Source organism: Terrapene carolina, unplaced genomic scaffold, assembly GCF_002925995.2.
Source record: "Terrapene carolina triunguis isolate 2854851 unplaced genomic scaffold, T_m_triunguis-2.0 Scaffold132, whole genome shotgun sequence".
NCBI classification, from domain to species: domain Eukaryota; kingdom Metazoa; phylum Chordata; order Testudines; family Emydidae; genus Terrapene; species Terrapene triunguis.
In genome coordinates this window covers 13542380-13568333 of record NW_020664483.1, presented here as the reverse complement: position 1 = coordinate 13568333, position 25954 = coordinate 13542380, and the positions used below count along the sequence as shown (strand labels likewise).

At 38.0% G+C, this 25954-nt stretch overlaps 1 protein-coding gene across 2 annotated transcripts in view; it reads right to left on the bottom strand.

The window, feature by feature from the left end:
- Positions 1-237: 237 nt before the first annotated feature.
- The window catches only part of EHBP1 (EH domain binding protein 1), a 333194-nt gene continuing 307477 nt past the window's right edge, over positions 238-25954 (bottom strand). For both annotated transcript variants that reach the window (XM_024199807.1, XM_024199808.1), the window contains exons 19-22: positions 9651-9750; positions 8363-8436; positions 1658-1772; positions 238-1281 (exon numbers count right to left, since the gene is read on the bottom strand). In XM_024199807.1, coding sequence (XP_024055575.1) covers positions 1191-1281; positions 1658-1772; positions 8363-8436; positions 9651-9750 — 380 coding nt within the window. In that variant the 3' untranslated portion in view covers positions 238-1190. The remainder of the gene's footprint in view (positions 1282-1657; positions 1773-8362; positions 8437-9650; positions 9751-25954) is intronic.

Below are 25954 nucleotides of genomic sequence, written 5' to 3'. Positions count from 1 at the left end.
TTCCATTGCTTTTAAATTTCCCACCAAAATTCTATTTTTTGTGTCTGAAGGTGTATCTTTTGAATCTAGACTGTTCAGTTTCAGGTAGGACACTGTTGCATTTGCAGATCATTTTTTACAAATTCATTTTAAAAATTAACTAACCTTTCCCCATCTCCCCCCCTCCTCCAAACAATCAGAGGTAATAAACTTTTCACACTGGGAAGAGAGGACAGCAGCAGTTAACGGTAAGAAAGATTCGGCTTTTATTGAAAATTTATATATGACTCAGTCTTGTAATAAATAAACAGTTGTCACAAAAATGAGAGCGATGTAAGCGGAGGGAACATGAATTGGGAGGGGGTTTGCACACAATGGCAGAACAGACTTTAATAGGTACAGAATAAATATGAACAGCGTCCTGGAGCCAATGCAGAGGTCCAACAAAATGGAGACGGGAACAAAACTAGATGTAATAAATAATTATAAAAAATGGCGTAGCCTTTAATGACAAAATGTTTCTGTAAACTGATGCACTTCAACTAGCCTCATCTCACATCACAAGGCTCTTTTTCAAACCATATGTTAAAGAACTAGTCTCTGAGCGAATCAGACAGTCTTAATTTATATTATACATACAATAAAATGTAAAATGCTGCTGAAATAAACACTGGTAAATATAGCACATTTTAATAACTGGATTGAATCTGATCTAACTATAAAATTTAGATAGCATATTAAGTATTACATATGGCAGGACTAGATGAAACCATTCAGAATGATTTTTGTTTTCTATTTTCCCCTCTATAATTCTATGACAACAAAAACATATTTATTTCAAAATTCATTCCTCCTCCAGCTAAAGAAATCCAGACAGACATATTTTTTTCCTCTTAAACATTTCTGATATCATCACCACAACAATGTTTCTGTGCAAATGTATTTAACAGAATTTCAACATGATGACTAAGCTCACAAATAAATCATAATACAAAGCTAGTTTGGAATAATATTGCTTGAGTGGAAAAAAAAAAATAACAAATCCAGAAAACAATGCAGTATAGAGCTGGCCTAACAAAAGGGCAAAAGTTTTAATTTTTTTGAACTATTGAATTGTAATATTGTTTTTTTCAGTCTTGGGGTCAGTATTTTAAAAATGTAAGAAAGGTCTGGACTACAAAATGCAACTGCATCTGCTCCAGGAAGGCCAGTCACTGAAGGACACATTTCTCTTCTTTCTTGGCCATCTTGCCTTTGTTTTGTTCAAGAGTTCTTTCCAAATGTTCATCTTCTTCTTCGGCCCTGAAAAACAAACCCCAGATACAATTATTGTCCATTTTCTATCTAAGGTAATGCAGTTCTTCTTTACCCCACCCAGCCTCTCTGCAGGCTAATTTGCCAAAGGATTTCGATATTGAGCACCACTCTAGAGTCAGATGTGATAGCACAATTCAGTTTGAGGATCGGGCTCTAGTGATGGTCTGATTTTCTTTAAAATGGATCATCGTTACCAACCCCCCGAGTTCATGTTTCATTCTTGATCACCAGACAACATGCTGCCTTTGTTACTGAACTTTCCTCAAACTTTTACTGTCCGGACAATAGAGACAAAGCAAATCCAGTCACAGAAAAGTCAAAATGTCTCCAGAGGGTTTAAAAAATAACACGTCATACTTACTGTTTTTCTTGGGCGTCCAAATCTCTGACCAGGGCATCACGTTTATTAACGAGAATAACAAGTTCATCCAGCAAAAGCTGCTCTCGCCTTTTCTGGGCTTCATTCTTTTGCCAATCTGAAAATAAAATACAAATACATGAAATAACAATAATAACTCCTCCCCCCCCCGAAATGTGTGGTTTAAAATCTTTTTGGTCTTAACTTCTGTATGATTTAAATAAATGGGTGCCAGATCTTTGGCCTTCGCAATAAAAAAAAAGATTATTCCTTTCTGTGATCTGAAATGGGTGTGGAACTTTAAGCAGGGATCACATTTCACATTTGTGTGAATTTGTGTAAATCAAAAATATCAAGTTATTGAAGATCTGCATTTGACTTCATGCATTATTTTGTAAATCATTGCCATAAATGTATACATGTCTACATAAATAACTAATGTCTATACTAGATTTGGCGATATTATTCCAAGATGCCTAATTTCTAAATCTCTCACAGAACTTTTAACGGAGGCCTGGACAGACTGGAATCAGTTTATAAATAGCAATTTAAAAAAAACAGAAACAAAATGGAATAATCTGTATTTTCTTTTTTTTTCATTTATTGTTTGTTTTTATCTTATTCTAGAGATCTTTCTAGCTCTGGCCTTGTTTTCTGTGAATATATTGGGTGGAGGGAGGGGCACATTTGTTTCTGAAACTGGCAAAATTCACAGAACCAAAAAATATGATAAGAACTTTTCCTAATCTAGAATTTAACTCCATCTCTGCACAAATAGCTTATTCTTTGCTAATTTCTTGCTTGGTATATCTTAGCAGTTGGAAGTATCTCACACTGGGCACCATATGCTTCACAATAACTTTAAAAGTAGGTGTCAGTTAATTAGCATTTTTCTCTGAAGTAAAAATACATTTGGTAGACAATATTACATAGCACCCCTCTCCATAGCAATGTAACCAGTCTGACTGTTTGCATGATGGCTAAATCCAAGACTCTTTGCTAAATAACAATTACAGATCTGATTTTGAAATTATTTTGTTGCACAAGATTGGATAATGTCTAATCGTTCTCCCACTGCACTAATCTTGCGCATGCTTACAGCCAGGAGTCGTCCAAAGGAACATTTTTGACCCCATATGCTTCCCTTGCTTGGTTTCTGTCCCTCTTTTAACAGAACCGTATCTGCATTTCATAAAAAGAAGGCAAATTTAAGATTGGAGCATGCCTGAAGTCCAAGCCAACTGCTCTCTAGCCAGACTGTAAGGGCTTGTAGCTGTCAATCAAACCACCAGTCTACCCCGCCTCCCTCATTAGGAAAGTAAACAATGAAAAGAAGGAGAACTAGATGATGTGGGAGATAGCAGAACAAATGAGGACCAGGAGGGAAACAGGACACCAGCTTAAAAATGTCCATAACCACCGACTCAAGCAGTGTCCTCCCCTCTGTGCACTTTCCAAAAAACAGAGGAAAGAGAGTGTGCAATCCTTTTGGATTTCTCTCTTCTCTCTCTATTGCCCTGGGCAATCATGTTAAAACTCACATGGCTGGTGCTTATTCAGATAAACCTAACAATGCACACCAATGGTTACCATGTGAATCTTCACAAACCACACAAGAATGTGCTGGTTCAAATCCCCCTGACCCCCCTCCAAAGCAAAATTTATTCAAGACAGCAAACTGCTCAGAAGCTTTATGAAAGCGAGTGGTGCTAGAGGGAATTCAGTCTTGTATTTACAAATTAAAAATTAGATGCATCATCATGCAATAAAGGTTAGAACAGCAGCAAAAAGCCAAGAATGTGTAACCACTTTTATCATTCTCTGTGGACATGTATCCATAAAACCAACATAGGTGTACGTGCATATACTGACATGCACACACAGAAAATACAAACAGACACGTGTATATATACATTCAACATAAGCAAAGGTACACAATAGTGTTTCATAAATGGGCAAGAACTTGATATAGTGACACTATGTCCCCTTCCAACACATTGACATGGCAGGAGGCCTGTAGACAGTTCTCGTTGCTTATTTTTAAATGGGCTGTTTCTTATCACTCATACTTATGGAAGCTAATTTTCCAGGTGGTAACCAAATCAATTTGTCTTGTAATTTATCATCCTCACCTTCAGCCCAGCCCAAACATGGTGCCCCAAAAAGCTGCCTTTTAGTTGCTAATGTAGAACATACACTTTTGATTTCCATTGATATTTGCCCTTTCCTAGTTTGGCATGTTGCAGGACGGGCTGCTTCAGTTCAACTTGTTAAAAAATCCCGTCTTCTAGAGAACAGGCTCTTTGTGAAATCACATGGTATTACATGTAAAAATTAAGTGCCAGCTTAAGTGATTTCAACTCACTGAAACAAACCAGACTCACAAGTATATGTCATACCACGTCAGTGATAGGACTAGAAACAAGGAAAAAAAGACACGTAGTTCAGAATTTCCTGCCTGTTCACATGCCCTCCAAACCTTGTCCAACTTCTAGCCTAACTTCTCTGTGCTTCTGACTACAATCTTGCTGATCTCAAGGTTTCTCTAATATTTTGACACCTGAAGATCCAGATAAATTAAGGAAGGATCTGAAAAGCACCAGTTCTACATGGGTATGAGTTATCTAATATTTTGCAGGTTTGTCTTAGTTGGCAGTTTCAGTTTTTTAAAACATTCTTATTTTTCTGAATGTTAGAAGCAATTTTCTGTAACATCTTATGTGTGCAGACAGAAGCCAAAATATTTTAGAATTATATTAGAACTGGAGGTTGGGTATGAACTACTTTTTCCTCTGTAACATGCCTACTTATTGATATAGTAGACACAGCTCACAGCGGTGTGTGGTAAATAATGTCTTATGGGACACTCATACCTAGAATGACACGGATTTTTGTTGTCATTACAGTAGATAGTAGTGCTGTTTGTGAAGATGCCATGCAAAGATTCATTAGCACAAGTACACAATTGCTTTGTTGAGTTAGCTTAATTAACTTGTATACATTTCTTAAGAAAGGAGAAAAACTTAATTTCCCTCTTAGAAGTGAAGACAAATAAATAGCAGTTTGTTAGGAAGGGAGGCGTTTTTTGACAGAGTATTTGGTCAATATTTATTTTATATAATATTAAACTAGGAGCTTGTTTTATACAGCAAAATATCCGACCTAACATACCTCCCCCGGCTTTCAGAGAGAACACAGACATCAATATATTTAAAAAACACCTGTTATATATAGTTACCAGCACTGACTACAGCTTTGGGAAACTACAATATAGACTGTGATTAATGTGAAGATTCCAGAATAATACTGTTATAAAAGCTACACTCTGGATAAAAATAGGATTAAGCTCTGATGCTGTATATGAGCTAAAAGTGTTGAAAGCCAAAAACCCCATGCAGTCTCTTGCAATGTGCAGTTTCAAATTACGTAGTTTGTTAAATTCAGAATGAAATCCAAATGTTTTCAAGTATTCATCTACATGGACTTTATATTGTCTTTGTTTTAGTTGCTTAAACTGATAATTACTTTGAGCAAACAGGCAGACTATTCCAATAGAAACACTGTAATAGAAATGGTCTAAAGTTCTTCTAGTAAAACCTTCAACCTTGCCACTATAATAAATAAGCCTAGCACTTTGATGAAAATTAACACTAGTTTTGTAAAGAGCACATTGGGGGATTGCAGTCAAGTCTTATCTTTAGTTCCAGTCAACTAGCAATTCTGAAAGAGTTTGCATCATCATCAGAGCAGGCCATTTGATAGGATTCTACTGCGGAACCTAATCAATCTATGGAATACTGTGGCTGTGCTGTGTAACAAAGCTAAAATAGATTTACAAATGGGGTTTTAGGGGATAAGCTCCTCCACAGGATTACATATTGATTTTAAATATAAAAAGCTTATCATATAAACCATAACTACAAAAATAGTGAACCTATGCATAAATCCTTTTAGAAGAGCACCCACTTCAAACTATAAGCCAAGAATAAATCAAGATGTACAAAATCCTAAAGAAGATCCATTTCTTGGGCAGAAAATGAACACACTACCCCAAGGTGTGCAAAAATGAACTTATCTTTTCCAAGGAGGCATTAAATCTGGGGGGAAAAAGGGAAGGTAACTGAAGTGTGTTTAAGTCTAAGGTATCCTGCTACTCAGCTATGGATGCAGAAAAATCCAAGCTCTGAAAGGCGTACCTTGTTTACATGAGACAAACACATGCAGTGTGTTCTCATTTGCCCATGCTAAAACAAACCAAGTAAGGGATATTTCCTTCAGCGTATTATGATTCTTTAGAACTATTTCAGGCCCTTCTTGGGATGAGCATTTTCAGCAGCAAATTCACTTGTAATGATATGAATAGCTTGTTGCTATAAGCAGCCAGTACTTTACTCTCCCTTTCTTATCTCTGCTGCTAAATGGGGAAAAAAAAAGTATTCCTCTTTTTACCACTGTTGGCCATTCATGTGTTCTGTGTGAAGTGCTTTTAACACTCCAAAAGGCTATTCAACTGCATATGCATCCATTTGAACAGTTGGCTAAGAGGACACTGTCTCCACATCACTGAACACTATAACGGTCAGCACCTCTAAACTACAGTACTGCCCACACACTGCTCAGACTAGCAGGGCAGGCCGATGGCCAATAAACTGCCTTTATCTACAATCAGCAGGCTGCTAACTTTTGCAAGTCTCTTTTTTCCCTGTCATCAACTAGCTAAGTAAATTGTTTGATAGATTTTTAAACAGCAGAGTCACGGGTGGAAGAGTTAGAGCAATTCACCAAAACAGTAATTATCACCTCTCAAAGACTTGTTTTTTAAAGTACCAGTATGAATCAGAACATTGCTACTAACAATCACTTTAAATAAACAAACACACAAACAGAAACCACCCTGCTATTTTTTCATGTCCATATGTTTTGGAGTGGGAATATCTGTACACATATGTTAGATTTGTCCTTTCACATCTTTTACATGGCACCAACTGTTCATTAGCCTCTCTGATACGTACTGCCTTACACTCCTCATTTAGCCTATTTAAATTTCTAATTTCTTCTACAGTCAACCTTACTACACATATCTGTTTTGTGTTATTTTTAAAATATCTTAATTAATATTTGAAATCAAGCATAAATCAGACATGAAAAGCTTGAAAGCACCGACATATACACCCAGAGTCAATTTTTCAAAACTATATTTCAGCATCTTGTAACATACTTCTAGCCTCAATCATCATTTTATCTGGATAGCTCCTTCTTTAAAAAGTTCCTAAGAGAACAATAATCTTAATACAATTCAAAAGTTTAAAACATAACAAGAGTAGTGTAAACAAACATTGTTTTTCTTGGAAAAATCCTGTATATAATATCATTATTACCGTAACAAGTAGATCTTATCTTTCTGATGTCTGGCACCTTTTGCTATTTTTAATTTTATTTTATCAAGGTATATGTGTGATTTGTCATATTTTGTAAGGTACTCAAAGATCTTAGGTCTGAAGTCTCCACAATAAAAATAATTAAGGGACATTACTGTACAAGTTATGCCCAATACTTATTTTTTTTTGTTAAAAAGAATTTTAATCTGTTTTAAATATTTAATTTCTAATTAACTGTTACCTCAGTGTAAAGCTCAGGTTTTAGTCAAGCATATGGTGAACTGAATCTTACCCAAGAATATAGTAACAGACTGATAGATATGAAAAAGCTACCTGACAATCCATGTCTTTCTCCTACAAACTTATGCTTCCAGTGAAGTCTCCAAACTAATTAGAATTGATTTATTATGGATCAGGTACCTTATCAGGTGAAGAAAGAAATTACCATGGACAGTCAAAGGGCTAAGAGGTCAATATAGAATAGCAAAATCAATTTGCATTGATTAGACAAAAGGTCCATTTTACAGAGCCCAAAGGATTAACTTTTAAGCAAACATCTTTGAACTACAAGACAGCATTTGTGACTGAGAGGTATAAGTAGAGCAGCATTATAAAACACTTAAGATATTTAAATAACAATATAATGTAAGCAATAGTTTAAGCTATCTGGATATTTATTTTTATTATGAATCCTCTTTAGGATTACCGTACAATTCATTTAAAAGCATTATGGAAAGTATGAAATTGTTTCATTTATCCCCATGTCAATCTTTCCATGAGTTTTCATTCAGGTAAGGTGACTAGACTCTAGAGAGCTACAGAGAATGAAGAAAATATTATGCAATGGATTGCACTAACCCTGACGTTGTGGGTGAGGAAATATTTACTTGACACGTGTATAATATGTTATCATGAAGACTGAAGAGATTTTTTTTTTCCCAATGGAAATATTGCTATAAAAATATTTAAAATGTAGAAATAAGTAATCTCATGTATGTGAAAAATCCCTTTATGATAAGCAACATCACTGTATCAAAACTAAGATTACTTTGCTGTAACAAAAACAATAAATAAAATGTAAAAATACATTGTGCTTTTTTCCCCCTCAATGCTTTTTCAAATATATTTTAGTAAGACCTGTTTCTGATCTTGCTTTCTGAATCCAATGCTTAAAACAATTTCTTTGCATATAATTTATGGATATGAGTAAAGACCTACAGTATCTATTGTACACTATAATTTTGAATTATGTGATAGCTGACTCCATTCTCAGGTGTGCCTTCTTATTGGTCTTCCTGTTAAGTAAATTTCATTTGTTAATATTGCTTACCTTCGATAGCAAGCATTGCTCTTAACTCTCGGTTCAGCAGTTCGTACCGCCTTTCTAGGTCATGTTCTTTTTCCCTAGGCAAGTTGCAAAAGTTCATCAATATGTTAATTACTAAATCATTAAACACTTAAAAGAACCTTTAACTTACATTGATTTTAGGACTCATAACTGACTTTTCTCTTCAACTTTAAGCTACTCCAAACAAATGATACACAAACTTAAAACCGTCCTCAGGTAGAATATTCAGTAATGATGCTTTTTTCATTTTCTGTAACGTCTGTTTTTCTGGATTTAGTTTAACTCTCTTGTACTATTGTACATAATTAATAAATATTCATCCTTGGAGCAGCTGTTATGGTATGTCCTAAGTATAACATATTCTCTCCTAACTAAAGAACAAATTCCAGATTCAAACAATTCACCAAGATAGTATGAACACAAAGTATTATCCCATGTAAATTCTGACCTAACGAATACAGAAAATTAGACACAGGATTAGAGAGCTTAATATTTTGAGGTGGAATCTTCTTTCAAGTTCAGACATGGAAAGAAATTCGTGAACATACAACTCATTTCACTATATTACAAAGGAAAATTGCATACATCTACACTAGGTGGCATACTAAAAGAAAATCATCAGTAAACTGAGAAAAACTAAACAAGAAATGATGACCTCAACAGGCCAAATGCCAGTCTAATAATGAATGGTATTTATGCTTTCTCTCATCCTCTGTGCTCCTAATAACTGTGCCAATCCTGCCCATTTCTGAAAAAGGTTTACATGTCTTTATTACACAAATCTTGCTCTGCATTGTCTGTGATAACATTGTTTCACCTGAGGTTCACTAATATGCTTTCCCCCCCACACTTCAACATTGCTAAACTAGTGAATGATCTAATATTTCTGACTAGAGCAAATATCAACTTTAATGTAAAGTTTTCACTGAAAATAAACTTTGTATTTTATATTTGAAGTACAAGTCAATTCATATTTCCAGGAAGTAATTTTATTCTACTGTTTTTGCCTTTGAACATATAAATGCACTTGCTATTTCATATTTTTTCACAGCTCGCACTAATCTTGTATCATTGCCTGCTTTGCATTTTCATGTCTGAAATATGAGAAAAACAAACGACTTGACATGTACACAAATCACACGTCCTTTGCATCTTTGAGGAAACATTCTGAAGTCTAATGGAAATAAAGCAAAAAGGTTTAGCATCTATATTCTAAGTGAACAGACTGATAAACCAAGCTCTTGGAACAAGCTCAGCCATCCATACTTACAGAAGAGAAAGCTGATTCATTCTTCTTATTAAGGCATTTTTCTTATTAACCAACATGAACCATTCCTGCATCATAGCTTCTTCTTCTTCTGTGTACCTTCCTATAATATAAGCACATTTGTTATTTATGAGACTTTTCACAAGCTGGACAACAAACTTTAGTATCAGTTTTTGGAACATGAGATCTCTGATGTTAATGAGCATTAAACGGTAATTTTTCAAATGTTAACAATAACATAAGATTAGACTTCAAGACCGGCAGCCTAATACTGTGGAACTATCACAAGTCAATCTTTTAAAGCTGATATTCTTCAGCGTATATATTTTAGTGCCTCTTAACGTACTCACAGGTCATATTAGCACTAAGTACATTTGGAAGAAAAAGTGTTCTACCGTTAAACTTCCACAGAGATAACATGATCATAAAAGAGGTGGACAAACAAAACAAAATATGACGATGGGTGAAATTTAACTCCATTCACAAAAACCCAGAGTATTCAGGCTCCATGTGGGTGGAATGCCCAGAGTACTCGGGAGGTGAAATCCCGTCCACAGCCTTTGGCCAATGTGCTGGACTGCAGCCCAGCCTCCCTACCCTTGAGGCGGCTATTCCAGATAACGGACATAGCTTCTCCTCACCAGGGCCCTGATTCAGTCCTCACTGAAGTCAAAGGGAATCTCTCCATTGATTTTAACAGGAGTTGAATTGGGACTCAGTTGCCTAAGGTATTGGAATCATGACATCTGCACATATATACATATCCTCCATTTGTGGCAAGTGATCAGCTCCTGTCTTTCTCAAAATTAAACGGAAGGAGAGACAAGTCTTTATAGACATGTTACCAGTATGTAAATCTAATTAATTTTAACCCTAAAAAATGCATAATTTGGGAAGAAGCTTTGCCCAGTGGCTACAGTAAAAGAATAAAGTCAGGAATTTGGGGGTCTTTTTCCCAGCTCTGCCATTGATTCACTCTGACTGTGGACCTGTATCTCACAGGTTCCCATTTTTAATATGAGGATAACACCTAACTCATATGAATGTTGAGGATTAATTCATTATGTTTGTAAAGTGCTTTAAAATCTCTGAGGAAAGATGCTATAGATAAGGGGAAGGTATCATTATATTAATGTCCAGTAATGGGGCACTAGTTGAGGAGAAGAAGCTTGCTTACATAAGAAGCTGCTAATGTACCAAAAAACGTGGTGAGCTTTTGCTCTAAGAGGAAACCCTCAATTTCTAGATGTTAACATTTGCACCACAGCTGATTCTTCAGCATCACTGCCTGTCTTACAAACATTCCCAAATAATACGCAGATGCATGAAGCCACATCTGTGCAAGGAGCTGCCCTTTCCCCATGGCTATTCCCCTGCTGCATCGAAAGGAAGGCCAGCTGCCTCCATGGCACTGTTTGCCTTTTCCCCATGCAGCCCAATGGATCTGGAATCCACACAGGGAGAAGAATGGACAAATCAGGGACCGAGCTGATGGGGACACACATTGGTGCCCTATGGCTCCATGTTGTTTAGACAGCAAAGGTAATACAGACTGGGCTCTATTATCTTTTTCTCTGGGTACCTCCCTGTGACTTAAAGTAGTTCCTTGTTAATGCTGCTCCACTGGAGTCATGCTGATAGGGTTCAGGCTTTGCAGGGGGAGGAAGGGCATGACAGAGCTAGTGCTTCTGCAGGCACGTTCCCTACCTCCCATGGATCCCTATGGTGGGATGGCCCAGCAGTTTTTTCTTAGCATAGAGGGGGAAGTGCCAGTCCGTGGGAACAAAAGGGGAGTAACTTTGTCTTGTAGAGATTTCCTCCCTCAAAACCTCCTCTCCTGGGTTTTTCTGCAGGGTAGCATGACGCCATGGCTGTACTGCATTTACAATACTGTTTTATGGCTCAGAATTCCCTCCAAAGAGTTTTGAGACAATTTGGATGTTTTTCATAACAAATTAGAGATCAGAGTTGTTGCTGCATTGGCCCAGCTAGTGGGGGTTCCTGTTGCAAGACTTAGACTGCACTCAGTATTCTAGAAGAAGACAACCTTCCCCTGAACTGCACTGAGTCAGCTGACTTTCTTTTTATGGGGGGCAGGAGTTTGGGGGATTACTTTCTTATCCCTACAAACGATCAATTTGTGTGCACCAGCAAGAGATTTGATTCCCCCTTTATCGTGCAGGTAAAAAAATTCTCATAACTAATTACACAGATGACAACATTTAATTGATTAATTCATTGTTTATAAAGGACTCTGGGATCTTTGGATAAAAGATGCTATTACAAATACATTACACCACAATAGCATTCTAATGGATGAGTCTGCAAACCATTTTCAACAAACAGAAAATGGGGACATAGAAACATTCACTTCACCAATTTAGACCACCCGAGGATTGGGCCCTTAGTTTCTATCATGACAAACATCCTAGGGTGAGATCATAATTTAAGATGCTGCTTCTTTGTACTAATGTGGATTTTCTCCTTCTAAAAGTACAGTGAAGTGAGCTACAGCATCTATTCAAATAAATCTATGGAAAAGCTGTATTTGTCAATTTGGAGCCTAACAAAAAGAGATTGCACATCTTCAATATTTTTATGCTTACATTTCAGTGTATGAAGTATTCCCAGAATAGGTTTTTTTTTTTTAAAGTGAGTCAACAAAGTCTTTACTGTTTTACAGTATTTTTAATCTGTCTTTTAGGGCCGCTGTTTTTGTATTCATTTTGGACCATGTGATGCCCTGACACTGGTCATGTGATATCGGCTGCGATAGGCACAAATCCCAGGGCAGCAACAAAAGAAGAAAGAGTAAAAAGAAAAAGCTGAGAAAAAGCTTGCAATTTGGAAAAAGGCCAATTGTACCCCAGTGAAGGTCTTTTTGATCAGTGAAATGACACATGTGTGCAATATTAATAGCAGTAGATTGTGGTATCTTATTTTTTTGACCAAGGGCTTTTAAATTCTTGTACATACAACTTAAATAGATACTTCATATACGAGCAAGGTAAGATACATGACAACATAAATAATTTTAAAATTGCTACTCTCAAGCAACATAGTACTATTAGCTAGTTTACTCAATTTAGCACTATTTTCTTCAATGGAGAGTGCATATAAAACACTTTCAATGAAGAAGATTGAATGCTGATACAGCAGTGATATTTGAAAGTTAAATTGATACTTACTATTTCTAAACAAAAACAGGGATTTTCCTTATCCACAACTAATTTCACACTTCCACTTAGTAAAACTGTTCAACTGCTATGTGTTTATTTTCCAAGTTTAAATGATTATTGAAATCATTCAAGTACAAATGTTTAAAAATTCAAAATGTGAAAATATCTGCTTTGCTCTCTGGAGAAACAATACAACACAGATTATTTAAATGAAGTGAAAAACATGTTCGAGAACAAATCGATACTGTGTGTGCAAACCCCTTATCTGAGCCAGTACAAGATGATGGAAATCTATAAATAGCCCACAGATCTTCAACTTAAAATTGTTTTTTTTTCTATAATACATGCATTACACCATTGTTTTAATTTTTTTTTTAAGAAAAAAAATCCAAACCCTTTTAATGCTAGTAAGTTGGACCATTACAAATTAATCCTGACTTTAATAACTGGTTAAAGACCCCTTCAGCTTTATAAGTAACAAAAAATATTAAAGCCTGTGATCACAGCGAGCTTTTCTCATTTCTCCTCTAACCATTTGTTATTTAATCCAATACTAGTAATCCAATTTGTCCATCAGACTTTTAAAGGGCAGAATGCAACTTCCCCAGCTTAGACACTTTTCAAAGTACAATATATTTTTCAAATGAATGCTGGATGTTTCATTTTTTCCCCAACTGTTCCTAGCTCTAATGTATGAGGAAAAAAAGAACAAGATGAACATTGTTCATACTGATTAAGTAAGAGCTCATTAAAGAGCTGTCAGTGCCGTACTTTGAATATGCATGAAGCATATAATCAGATCTAGTACCGTCACTAGAGGAGAATACGGTAAGTACAAAGGATTGATTTAATTACTTAGAGTGGGCTGTGGTGGTAAAGCAGTCTTGTTAGCGCAAAAAGAAAAGGAGGTTGTATTCTGGCACAGTTAAGAGAAAAAGGCAGTTTTAGCTTCTGCCACAATACCTAATCTCAGGATAAAGCACTCTACGTTGTAGCTTAAAATGAAGACTGTCAGTATTCTAAAAAGCCCAGAATTCATCTTATTTTGTTTAACCTCACCTGGTTAACTATCTAGCAGAATGTATTATTTGTAACACATAATTATGGCTATAGCTTTTTATCCTATAGATACAATAATGACTCCTGGAAAAAAGTCTTACTTTAAGATTCTTTAGTGCTGCAAGCATCACATACATTCAAAATGAAGAGTAAGTGATGGAAAGATGCAACAAGAAAAGCTAACATAACAGCTTTGTAATGCCATATTTTATTAGTGGACAATCTGTGATGAGAATTTTTGGTAATGTTTTTCTAGTTTCTTTATTTTTTAAATCAAATTCCTGTTTTATTTCCCCCTAGGAATCAAGGCAAATTCTCTCACATCACCATATTCTTTCATTGTCTGGCTTGAGTGGTGAAGGATGCATGTTCTATTCTTCTCTTCACTTGACATCTACCAGATCCCTCCTCAGTGATTAGGAATGATCACGATACCAAGGTTGGAACAGTGAAGGCCCGAATTCTACCCTCAGAAACATACAGGCAATTCCCATTGACTTAAGTTTTGGCTCTGCAGTGCACTGTAATATCTCCTGAATGAGACTGAATAAAGGCTGTAGCAAAAAGTTCAATGATTTTGTCCAATAAGCCAGGATTTTGATGACCCTCTCTTCCCTGCCGCCTTTCCCCCAACCTCCCCCCCAAAATGGCTCACATCTTTTGGTTAATCTCATGCACCAAATTATTATTTGAATTGCTGCTATTTAATAATGATTGAGGTCTTTTTCTTCTTTCATCTGTACCATTTCTGAACTACAAATACATTACAATTTTGGAGGACAGTGCAAATGAATAAGTTGTAGAATTTGAAGATGGATTTATAAAATATCATTTCCATTAAATACTACAGGGGTTACTAATGGGTAACTCATATGCTGATTACTTGTTAAACAGTTTAATAAATAGTAGTCTGATAAATGGTTAGGCTGAATCAATTTGAAAGCACCATTTTTTCCCCAGCTAAACAAACAAACAAACAAAAAAAATCCCAAACCAAACACTTTAAGATCAACCAGTGAATAGCGTATATATGTACCATGTAGCTTATAACCATTTAAACCTTTTGGGCAGTGACACATTTAGATAAACCAAACATGGATTAACGTAGTATGACTGCACATTGCTAAGAAAACAGAGAATAAAGTGCTACAAAACATTATGAGCACTACTTAAATGGGAGAAACAGTAGCAACATGTAGGGACAAGACTAGTTTACTGTGTAAATGGATGGACACATTACATCCTTTACACATTAAGCCATCATAAATTCATCAAGACAAGCCACTAGACTAAAATAAAATATATTTAGAAATCCTCACTTTAAATATATTTAGCTGCTTTGCAAAAATGAATTACAACTCACAGAAGATAACTAATAAAAGGTTTCTATCATCATCCAAAACCAGCACATTCAGTCTGGCAAGAAATAGCAGGTTTACGGAAATTATTAGGTATGCTGCCTTGAGCGCAATTGTTTTTACATTTTATTTGTACTGCGTATTCTATGTGTTACGTTGTAATGGTTAAACACAGAAAACTCCACGTCTACCCATTTACTTCAACAGAACACCATGAAAAAGAACTACTTAAGACACAGCCCATTCTTCAGCCATTTGCTGATGTTTACACACAGTTTTAAAATAGAATAGAAGAAGCTTTCTTCACTCAACACACTTGGGTGAAGAGGCCAGCAGGAGAATGCCAGCGTATGTGAACAAGAGCAAGTCCAGTAATGAAAAAACTGGCCAACTTCCCTCCACTGCTATTTATGGGGACATAGTAGTTGTTATTTGAGAGTGTTTAGATGACCACCAGATAGTCCTACAAAGGTTAGTCAATGCCTAAAGTTTCACATACTTTACCCTGAAATTCATTTGAAAATATGTCTTATTTGCCTGCTTAAACAGTTTCATGTATCCTATCAAGATTAGGGGCATATAAAAACTCTCATATGAAGAGAGATTGGAAAGTTTGGGATTGTTTACCTCACAGGGGAGATGAATAAAAGGAAATGTGATAAAAGTATACAAAATAATGAAAGGTGTAGAGAAGGTAGCAGAAAGGGCTAAATTAACAAATATTATTTGCAAGGAATAATTAGACCAGCTCTAACAGGAATCTGCTCCCTGTGTCCAAACAGACTGAGAATTGCAGTCAAAATTTTGACAAGTGACTAGTGATTCTGGGTGCTAAACTTGAGACACCTTAAAAGAGCTCAATTTTCAGAGATCTGGTGCTCAGCACTTTCTGAAAATCAGGCTCCTTCATGAGGTCTCAATGTGGGTTATCAAAATCTGAGGCCCCCTTCCCCCCAATTACTAGTTACTTTTGAAAATCTTGGCCAAATATGGCTTATTTACTAGGAAGTCTCTTTCTCATTATGATAAATGTTTTTGTGTGGATTACTAGAAGAGAAAAAAATGTCAAGGGAACCCGAGAAACTAACTAATACAACAGTATTGCTGGACATGGCTAGGTGATAAGTAAAGGCATAGGTCAGTCTGTTAAATATCTACTGCTAGTGGATGCTCTGAGCACAGGAAAAAGGTAGAGCATTTCTGCTGCCTTAATAAAACAGGGGTTTTTATTTCATTCAGGTAAGCAGACTAAGAGGTTATGCATATGACTCAATTGGAAACTAGACATGAAGGACAAAATTGCCAGCTACCACTGGAGGACAACTGAGGGCGTCAGCTGGACACACTACTTCATAATTTTGCTTAAAATATTTTTATGACATTTTGAGTATCAAAATGGAAAAAATATTGTGCTTTTTCCATAAAACGTAATTATTGCCAAAAGCTCCCCAAGTCTGGAGTTAATGAGCTGGTCCATCATGGATTCCACAACTAGTAGCTTGGAATCAGAATGCTCAGCTCTCTCCATAGAAACCCCAGCCTCCTTTCCGCAGATGAGAACTGCCTTACTTACGCCAAACTAACGGAATTCACTAAGAAATGTTCAAAAATAGCCATCAACAGATAAACAGGATGGGGTTGCAGTTTGGGGTTAAACCTTCTGAAGAGCAGTTTTCTTGCCTCTCATGGATTTCCTAGTTTGATCTAGGTGGGAAAGCACTGAAGGCAGGTTAGGCCAGGGGTGCTGGAACAATCTGTATAGTAAGGGTGCTGAGACCCATTGAACCAAACTGTAATCCCTGTATATAATGGAAACCACTTCAAGCCAGGAGGTACTGCAGCACCCCCCGGACCCCTAGTTCCAACACCTATGAGTTAGGCAGAAGCATTCTCTGGCAACTGCACTCTGGACACACTGTTTGAATGCAGCTTCCAAAGAGACACTGACATACACACAATAATATCTAGTAAAGGTAGCCAAGGATCTCCAGACAGAGTTATTTTACTGTGTTCTGTTTGACTTTATTTCAGCCCAGGAAAGCATAATAACGTTAGTGAAATGGGCCTCAACCCTCAGAGGACCAGCAATGTGTATTTCTTTATGGCAGGAACATATCTAACTAGTTTAATATCAATCAGGAAACCTTCTGTAATTTCTTAGTAGGCGAAAACAAAACATACAAAGAGCCTTATTGAAACTTTTGAGAACTGTGTTAATACGACTTCAAGGCTCTGACCACAAGAAATGCCAGGCCTTCTCCTTAGAGAGACAAGGTGGCTGAGGTAATATTTTTTACCTTCTGTTAGTGAGAGAGACACGCTTTTGAGCTCATACAGAGCTCTTCTTCAACACTAAATCCAGGCCTTCTCCTTGTCTGGTACAGAAGGACAAAAGGTTAGTGGCCTGTTATCTCTGCAACCTAGAGTTATTTTGGGTCTGAAACTGGGAACCATCCAGAGCGTAACTATCATTATGAAAGATAATAAAAGCAAAATTGCCTGAAAGGGCATTGATTTTCTCCACTCTACATGCTGATGTAATGACCACCAGAAAATTACCTTAATAGAAAGCCAGTAGAAACAGAATGCATGGGCTTGAACAAGAGGCTACACATTTTATGAAGGATCATATTGAAGACTCAAGCAGCAATCACTGACCAGGAGGACAGATTGTTTATGATTCCTGAATGAAGATGGCAAGAGGTGAGATTCAATTGAAGACAGTTGGACAGAATCCTGTAGGGGGTGACACTTTTTAACTTTAGAATACAAAATAAAATATACTCCTGCAGGAATTCTATCAGTCAGTAGGTCTGGCATTGCTGGCAATAACAGACTCAAGAATTCACAGTACCATGACCAAGGTTCAAAATCCAGAAGGATCACGATTAGAGATGCTCTGGCCATTTTCAGTTTCTGCAATCTCTTGGTATTTAAGAAGAAATGAGGACTGGTGGATAAAGTATGTCAGATCGCTGTCCACATTGCAGGAAAAATTAATCCATAGTCCATCCCCTGAGATTGCTGAACCTGCTGCAAAAACATGGAAAGTTTCATATTTGTTGCTGTTCCCTAGTAATAGCAGATTGTCTGGTGAATTTGGAACTGCAGGGACCACTCACTTGGAAGAAAATGCTGGCAGTTGAACTACTTTGCTTGCGGATTGAGAAGTCACGTCAGACGGCTTGCTCTGAGTGACAGTAAGTTGTTTTGCCTACTGCTGAGTCTCAGACCAGAGTTCTTCTCCCTGCCCTACTTGGTTGTTTATCCATTAAATGAAGGCTAAATGTGGTCTTGAAGTGATAGGATGGCTAGCCTTACAGCCCTCATAACAATGTCTAATGCTCTAGTATGAAGCACATTACCCTGATGTTTACCAGTGGTTGCTTTATTTCCCTCATGACAACTTTTTCTGAGGCTGAGAAGGAATAGTGGATGGTATAAACTCTGATGTTTTAGGTAGAGAAGATAGTCCAATACAAGGTTCAAGAGTGCATGCTCTGAGGATATGCCTTTCTGAGAGGACCAAAATGGAGAAGTGCTTCCATTTAGCCAGGTAAGGGCACCCAGCTGAGGGTTTTCTAATATTGAAAAGCACTTTCTGAACATCCTTAGAACAGGATGTCTCCAAAGGCATTAACCATGGAAGCATCCTCACTACCAGGTGGAGGGCTTGCTGGTTGGGATGGAGCAGGTGGCCGCGGTCCTGAGAAATCACGTCTGGATCCAGCGGGAGAGACAGCGGAGGCTTGATTGACAAGGTCAGTAAGGTCGAGTACTAGTGTTGTCAGCGCCACACTGGTGCCATAAGGATGAGATAAGCATTGTCTTTTTTGATTTGAACAACACTCTGGGCAGCAAGGGAATCGGAGGGAAGGCATACAGGAGGGGGTTCTTTCAGGGTAGCAAAAAGCATCTGTCAATGAGCCTGGGCAGAGACGTCCCTGGGAACAGAACTGGTGGCATTGTCTGTCAGACTTTGTTGCAAATAGGTCCACCTGGGAGAGAGTCCCCAGGAGCTGGAAGATAGATCTGGCAATGTCCAGGCATAAAGACTACTCATGGTGATTGGAGAAGGTCTTGCTCAGTCGATCTGCCAACATGTTCCACTTCTCTGGAAGGTAAGCAGCACTGAGATGAATTGAATTGGTTATGCAAAAGTCCCAGAAGTGAATTGCCTCCTGGCCTAACTAGGTCAACCGGGCTCCTCCCTTTCTGCGTATGTAAAATGTAGTAGCAGAGTTATCTGTTCAAATTAACAAGTTCTTTCCTACTAAAGCTGAACAGGCTAGTTGTACAGCTCTGAACTCCCTGACATTTATATGAGCCATATGATCCTAAGACAACCAAAGAACTTGAGTCTGCAGGGACCCCATATGACCCCCCCCCCAACCCAGAGCTGATATGTCTGTGAACAGAGTGAGGGTTGACAGTGGTGGGGATGAAGGAGACCCGCACACAGATTTTCAGAGGGTCCATCCACTAATTCAGAGATGACAAAACTGGCATTGGTACTTGAACAACCTTGTGCAAATGATGTCAACTTGGGGCACACACTGATGCTAGCCATCCCTGCAGCTTTCTGAGGCACAGCCTGTAAGGTTGAACCACATAGGTACATGATGCCATGTGACTCAGGAGGCTGAGATAGCTGTGCGTCATGGGGAGAGGATATGCTTTCTGTCACACCACTAAGCCCCGCAGTGTTTTGAACCTGGATTGTGATAGCAAGGCCTTGGCTTTTGTGGTGTCTAAAACTGCTCCAATAAACTATCCTCAGTACCAGTTTTACAATTCGTTTGTCCCAATTTACTAGGAGCCCAGTGGACGGTGGATGCACTGGCTAGCACCTGAGCCTCGAACCGACCTTTGACCAACCAGTCCTCCAGGTACAGAAACACGTGAACTACTGATTTTCGTAGATGTGCTGCAACCACCACCATGTACTTCATGAACACCTGATGAGTCACTGAGAGACCAAACGGGAGCTGATAATGGGACCCGTTTGCCACAAATCTGAGAAACTTCCGAGGGTTGTGTCGTATTGCAACATGGACGTAAGCACCCTTTAAGTCAAGGGAAGCATACCAGTCTTCTTGTTCCAGGAAGGGAATAATCGAGGCTAGAGTAACCACGTGGAATATTATTTTCTTCAGGAATTTGTACAACTTTCTAAGATCTAAAATAGACCTCCTTTTGCTTTGGGGATAAGGAAGTAGTGGAAATAGAAACCTTTCTCCTTGAGGCCCAATGGGACTTCCTCCGTGGCCCCTGCTTGAAGGAATGACTGGACCTCCTGTTGAAGGATGATCTCATGGGAATGGTCCCTGAAGAGGGTCGGGAAGGGCAGAGTGTAGGAGGGGCAGAAATGAACTGGAGGACATATTTCAGTTCCATTGTGCTTAAGACCCACGGATCCAATGTTACATGGGCCCAAGCACTTAGGAAACAGGATAAGTGATTTGTAAACAAAAGGTGGGAAATAGATAGAACTACAGTCACTGATACACTGCCCTACACCAATGCATCAAAACGCCTGCTTGGATGAGGTGACGAGATGGGAAAAGCCCACTGATGCTGATGAGGAGGGCGGTGGATGTCGTCTCCTATAACCCCTGCCCTTTCTCTTCAGCGGATCTTGAGACTGGGGAGTAAAACCCTGGTGTCGGAATGGTAGCTGAGGATGGAACTGTTTCCTTTTTGTTGTTGGAGTACAGACACCAAGAGATTTTAACATCACAGTGGAATCTTTTAGATTATGGAGTACTATCGTCCGTCTTATCCGAAAACAAAGAGGGACCTTCATAAGGAAGGTCCTGGGTTGGTCTGCTAGACTTCTGAGGAAAGCCCATTTGACTGTAACCACAAACATCTTCTCACAGAAATGGCAGATGCCATGGCTTGAGCTGCTGCATTTACGCAATCTAAACTGTCCTGGAGATCAGTTCAAGGCAACTAGCTTCCCCTCATCCACCATTACTGCAAATTCCTGTCTACAGTCTTCTGGTAACTCATCTTGAAATTTTATATTATTCTCCCAGAGGGTGAAATCATAGTGGCTCAGGAGTGCTGTTGGTTTATAATCCTGAGTTGCAGATGCTCTGTGGAATAAAGTTTGCATCCAAACAAGTCCAGCCTCTTCGAATCTTTGCCTTTCGGCATGGATGCTTGGTGTCCTTGTCTCTCCCATTCATTAACAGCTGCCACCACCAAGGAAGAACCAGTGGGCAAGGCAGTACTGGGGATATCATTGCAGGATTCCCTTTCAACTGCATCGGCCTTTGCAGAAGCTTGGGAAGTAATGGTACTGTGAGTTCCTGACAGCGTGAGGTAGGTTCCACAAGCATCAGTACGGACTGTGAACCTTCTTGCACACCAGGAATAACTGGTACCGAGAGGCTAAGCAGGCCCCGTCTCCAGGATGGTTAGGAATAGCAACGACTGATGGCTCTGGTACAGAGCTCTTTCAGGGATTGCCCTGGACGGACCTGGCATAGGCCCCAGAGGCAGCGATCCCTTCTTCTTAGCTGAAGAGTGCCCCAGAGAGAGACTTTCCCCCAAATGTGTCGTAAAGGCTCTGCCTCTCCTTGGCTACAGCACTGACAAACCTGAGTGAGGGACTGAGCCTTTTCTTCAGTGCCGGTGAAGCTGCAGACATCTCTGGTACGCTCTGTACCGAAGCCAATGAACTTGGGGTGCTCTCCATGTGAGACGAATCTGATGGGGAGTGAAGTGCTGCCTCCATGAGCAAACATTTGAGCCTCGTTGCTCTATCCTTCTTTGAGTTAATCCCTTACATATTTGTGACTGATGTGGGATTCTCCCAAAGATTTCAAGTAGGCCAGGTATGGGTCACCGACTGGCATGACTTAGTGCAAGTCTGGCAGGACTAAAAACCTGTTCCAGTACAGCTCCCCGTAACAAAAGATGAAAAACTGGTGCAGAAATATGTATTTAATATGTATTGCTAAAACTAACAAACTTAACTCACTAACTAACGAATTCCTAGCAATCACAGGGTATATATACAAAGGAGTGATAGAATCACTTACGACAAGTCTGAGATTGCGTCAACAGCCATCGGTGGTGGTAAGAAGGAACTGAGGGAGGTTGGGGGCAGCCCCACCCTCTTGTACCAGCACGCAGTGACGTGGTGAAAGAGGGCGCTACAGCTGCCCTGACTGGTACCACTGAGGTAAAAAGTTCTCTGACAACTGTGCACGAGGCACGCCCACACCTACAGCAGAATGGACATGTGCAAACACTTGCAGAAGAACTCATTTTTACCAAAGGGTTTTGTACATCTATACTTGCACTCAGTCCTGCTGATTTCAATGTGACTCAGTTAAGTTATCCAAGTTACACTTATATGCACTATTAGACACTGCCAGCTGGTGTAAAGCAGCCTTCATGTAAATGAGAATCAGACACTGAAGTCTTCATATGTACGTTACCCAGATTAAGGTTTGGTACCTGTCGAAATTTTACTCTTATATTTAGTATGCTAAGGGTTAAAAAAGCAGCCATTCATCCATATGAGTGAGTTATCAACTATAATGCACTTTGAGGACATACATCTAATGAAATGCTTTATAAAATTGCCGATTTTAAAATAGCAGAAATGTACAGATGCCACTTTTTTGTGGACTGTTATAAATTTACAACAAAATACCCAACAAATTAATTGTTTTTCAGTTTCAAGGCCCTTCCTCCTCTGCCCCACACTATTTGCTACTAGGTGGAATTCTCACAGATCAGTTCTCATCCTTAGAGTAATTTTGTATGGTTAAGTAAGAAAACAGAGAAGTTTATAAAAGAAATGCTAACAAACCCTTACCCATGGCAACCCTAGCGCCAGATCTGCATCATTCATGTATTCCAAATGTTTGGGAAGATTTTTTCCCCTCCCCTGTTTTATGATTAAAGATAAAAAGATGATATTTTTGAGGAATATATTTCTATTCTTCCTTTTTTGTAGCACCTATTGTTGCCATGCTGTTTTAGTTGTTGCTATGGTTTTATGTGTGCATTCAAATCTCCCACAATATGATTGGATACCTCCTTACAATCTCATTATTTGGCCAGGTTTCAATGCACCTAGAGTTAATTATGCTGAGGTAAGTAAAAATAATGCTGTCTACTGAACGCAAATCTGGCAAACTGATGTAGTAACTGCAGTGTTATTTATTTTTGCTGATTTAAGCAAGATATTAAAATATAAAAAGTTCATAATGTGTCTATCACTTAAGTAAACTACAGGTATCTCCTTATGTATATGCATGAATATTTGAAATTATTTGAATTATACTTCTATTGACTTTTTCTACTGCTTAGTTTCTATAAAAGGGCCTTATTTTTGTTGACATTTGTCATGCTGAGTAATATCTTACTCCATGATTAGAAACCAATGGGACTAATCACGGAGTATTATGTTACTCAATGTGAGAAAGGGTGGTAGAGTTAGATCTTAAATCTTTCTGTGTGTTTTAAGCAGATTAATACTAAATAAGCCCAAATAAGTATAATTTTGAAAACACTAATATGCAAATATAAAAAAGGGATACACCCTGTCTCACACACAAAGAGTGCATCCCTAGATTTGACCTTGCACAGATATGCAAATGCATCCTACCCTAATGATCCATAAGGCAGCAGTGGAAGTGATTTTGGATGGAGTTGGGGTCTCTGTCTCTCAAGTGAACTTGAATACTCATGATTATTTTCTCTTATCACTAACACTGGTGGCTACAGATGTGTCATTACTTTTTGAGATTTTAATTATATTTAAAAGACAAAGCTTGTTTTAGGCAGTACGCTTTAAAAAAAACAATTACAAATTTAAATTATATAGACAGATAGACTAAGCATTCAGCAGTCAACAATACAAACTGGTAAATACAGCTTTGTGAAGATATAGGACATTATTTTGGGGGATTTATTTTTGATAATGAATCTATACACACATACATCATTAAGGGCCCATTGAAAAGCAGAACACTTCAAATGATTAATACAGCTAAAGGGGGCAGATAAGAGATCAATGACAAAATCACCTGGTAAAAAAAGTAAAAGGTGTTGCATTAAAAGCCTTTTACTTTACATGTGAAACAATACTGAGAAACCTGTATTTTAGTACTTGTACTCAACAAGCACTCCAAACTATGCCACGATGAGAACAGAAACCTCCTTTCTAATAATCTTGTGACAAAAGCTAAAAGACATCATCCTATTAACTAGTGATCTCAACTGCTAATGCAGAGTACTTCCTGGTGCCTTTTATGTAGAATGCTGCTATTAAAAAACCACTAAACATTCACTGTGAACAACACAGAATCATTCATCTTTTATCAGCATCTCTTGTTAGAAGAGTACGAGTGGGGCTGAAGGTGTCATTGATATTATGGAGTGGAAATTAATCAGAAATTTTTCTCATATTTTCCTCATCGCACTAATTTACTTTTGTACAAATTTCCCCCTGTTAAAAAGTTCATACCCAGCCCCCTGTTGTACTCTTTTAAGTTGAGAATATTCAACGAGTGCGTCAACTGAAAGGCACCAGGTCCCAACACAAAAAGCATTCGAAATTCTCATTTAGTTGTCTTTATTTTGCTAGCGCCATGTGGTCCTTGAAGATGTAGAAAACACGGGAAGCCGAGTAAAGATCAGAGCAAGCTCATTAGCATTCTGACAAAATTGGAGTGGTGGAGATGTATAGTTTGCCTAGTTTGTCATTTTGAAAGCTACCGGTGGTAAGCTTTCTATTTCATTGTGCTTTTGTCTTTTTTGGGGGTTTTCAACGCAGCAGGGTGTTTGTTAGCCAAGGTTTTCATAGTGCATTGTGGGAACCTTTCCTGCACATTCAGCCTATATAGTATCATTTTAGTTCGAGTCAATAAGTTTTTTTTCCTATTTATATTATAATAACCTATACGAATGTATAACCCTTGCCATGCTATCAGCAACCACCCAGCCAAACACCTAAATTGCAACGTCAACCCCCCAACCCAAAACAAAATGTGAAAACAGGTTACTATTTCTCTTCAAAAACCAGATAAAAAGAAATTAATTTAAATTCTAATGTTTACAATAAACTAGAAATGAATTTGAGACAGATTCGGTTGATTAGAATTCAAAAGCATCTTTTTCACTGTATAAATTCCCAATTCTATTTCAGAGACTCCTGAAAAAAAAAATGGTTTATGCTCCAGAATTATGTAAATAATGAATTACCTCTTAGAAGACCTAAAGAAGTTATTACTGTGGTCATTTGATTTTTTTTAAATATAAGGCTCACTTTGAAGGGCTAAAAGGGCTACATTAATGCTGCTATTCGACATGAACGTTTCCAAGTTGCAGTGAAATGGATAAAGGTCTTTTTGGATGCATTTATCTGCTAAATCCTTGTGGTTGCCCTCCTATCTTGGATGATGACCCAAAAGAATGTCAACAGCTCATTTCCCAGAAAGCTGGGAAGAGTCACTATGCAAGCCATAATCTGCACATTCTCAAAGAACCATTTCAAACATTACATTTCACAAGCTGTTTAAAGTGATTTTTCTCTCATCTCTACTATCCTAACAGTACTTTTGACATCAGTACTTCTGAAATGATGGGTTAAACAAAGTTTAAACGTGACTTCAGTATATGGCATCTACATTCTTATTTTCTCTCTCTCTCTCTTTCTCTCTCTCTTACACACACACACACACAC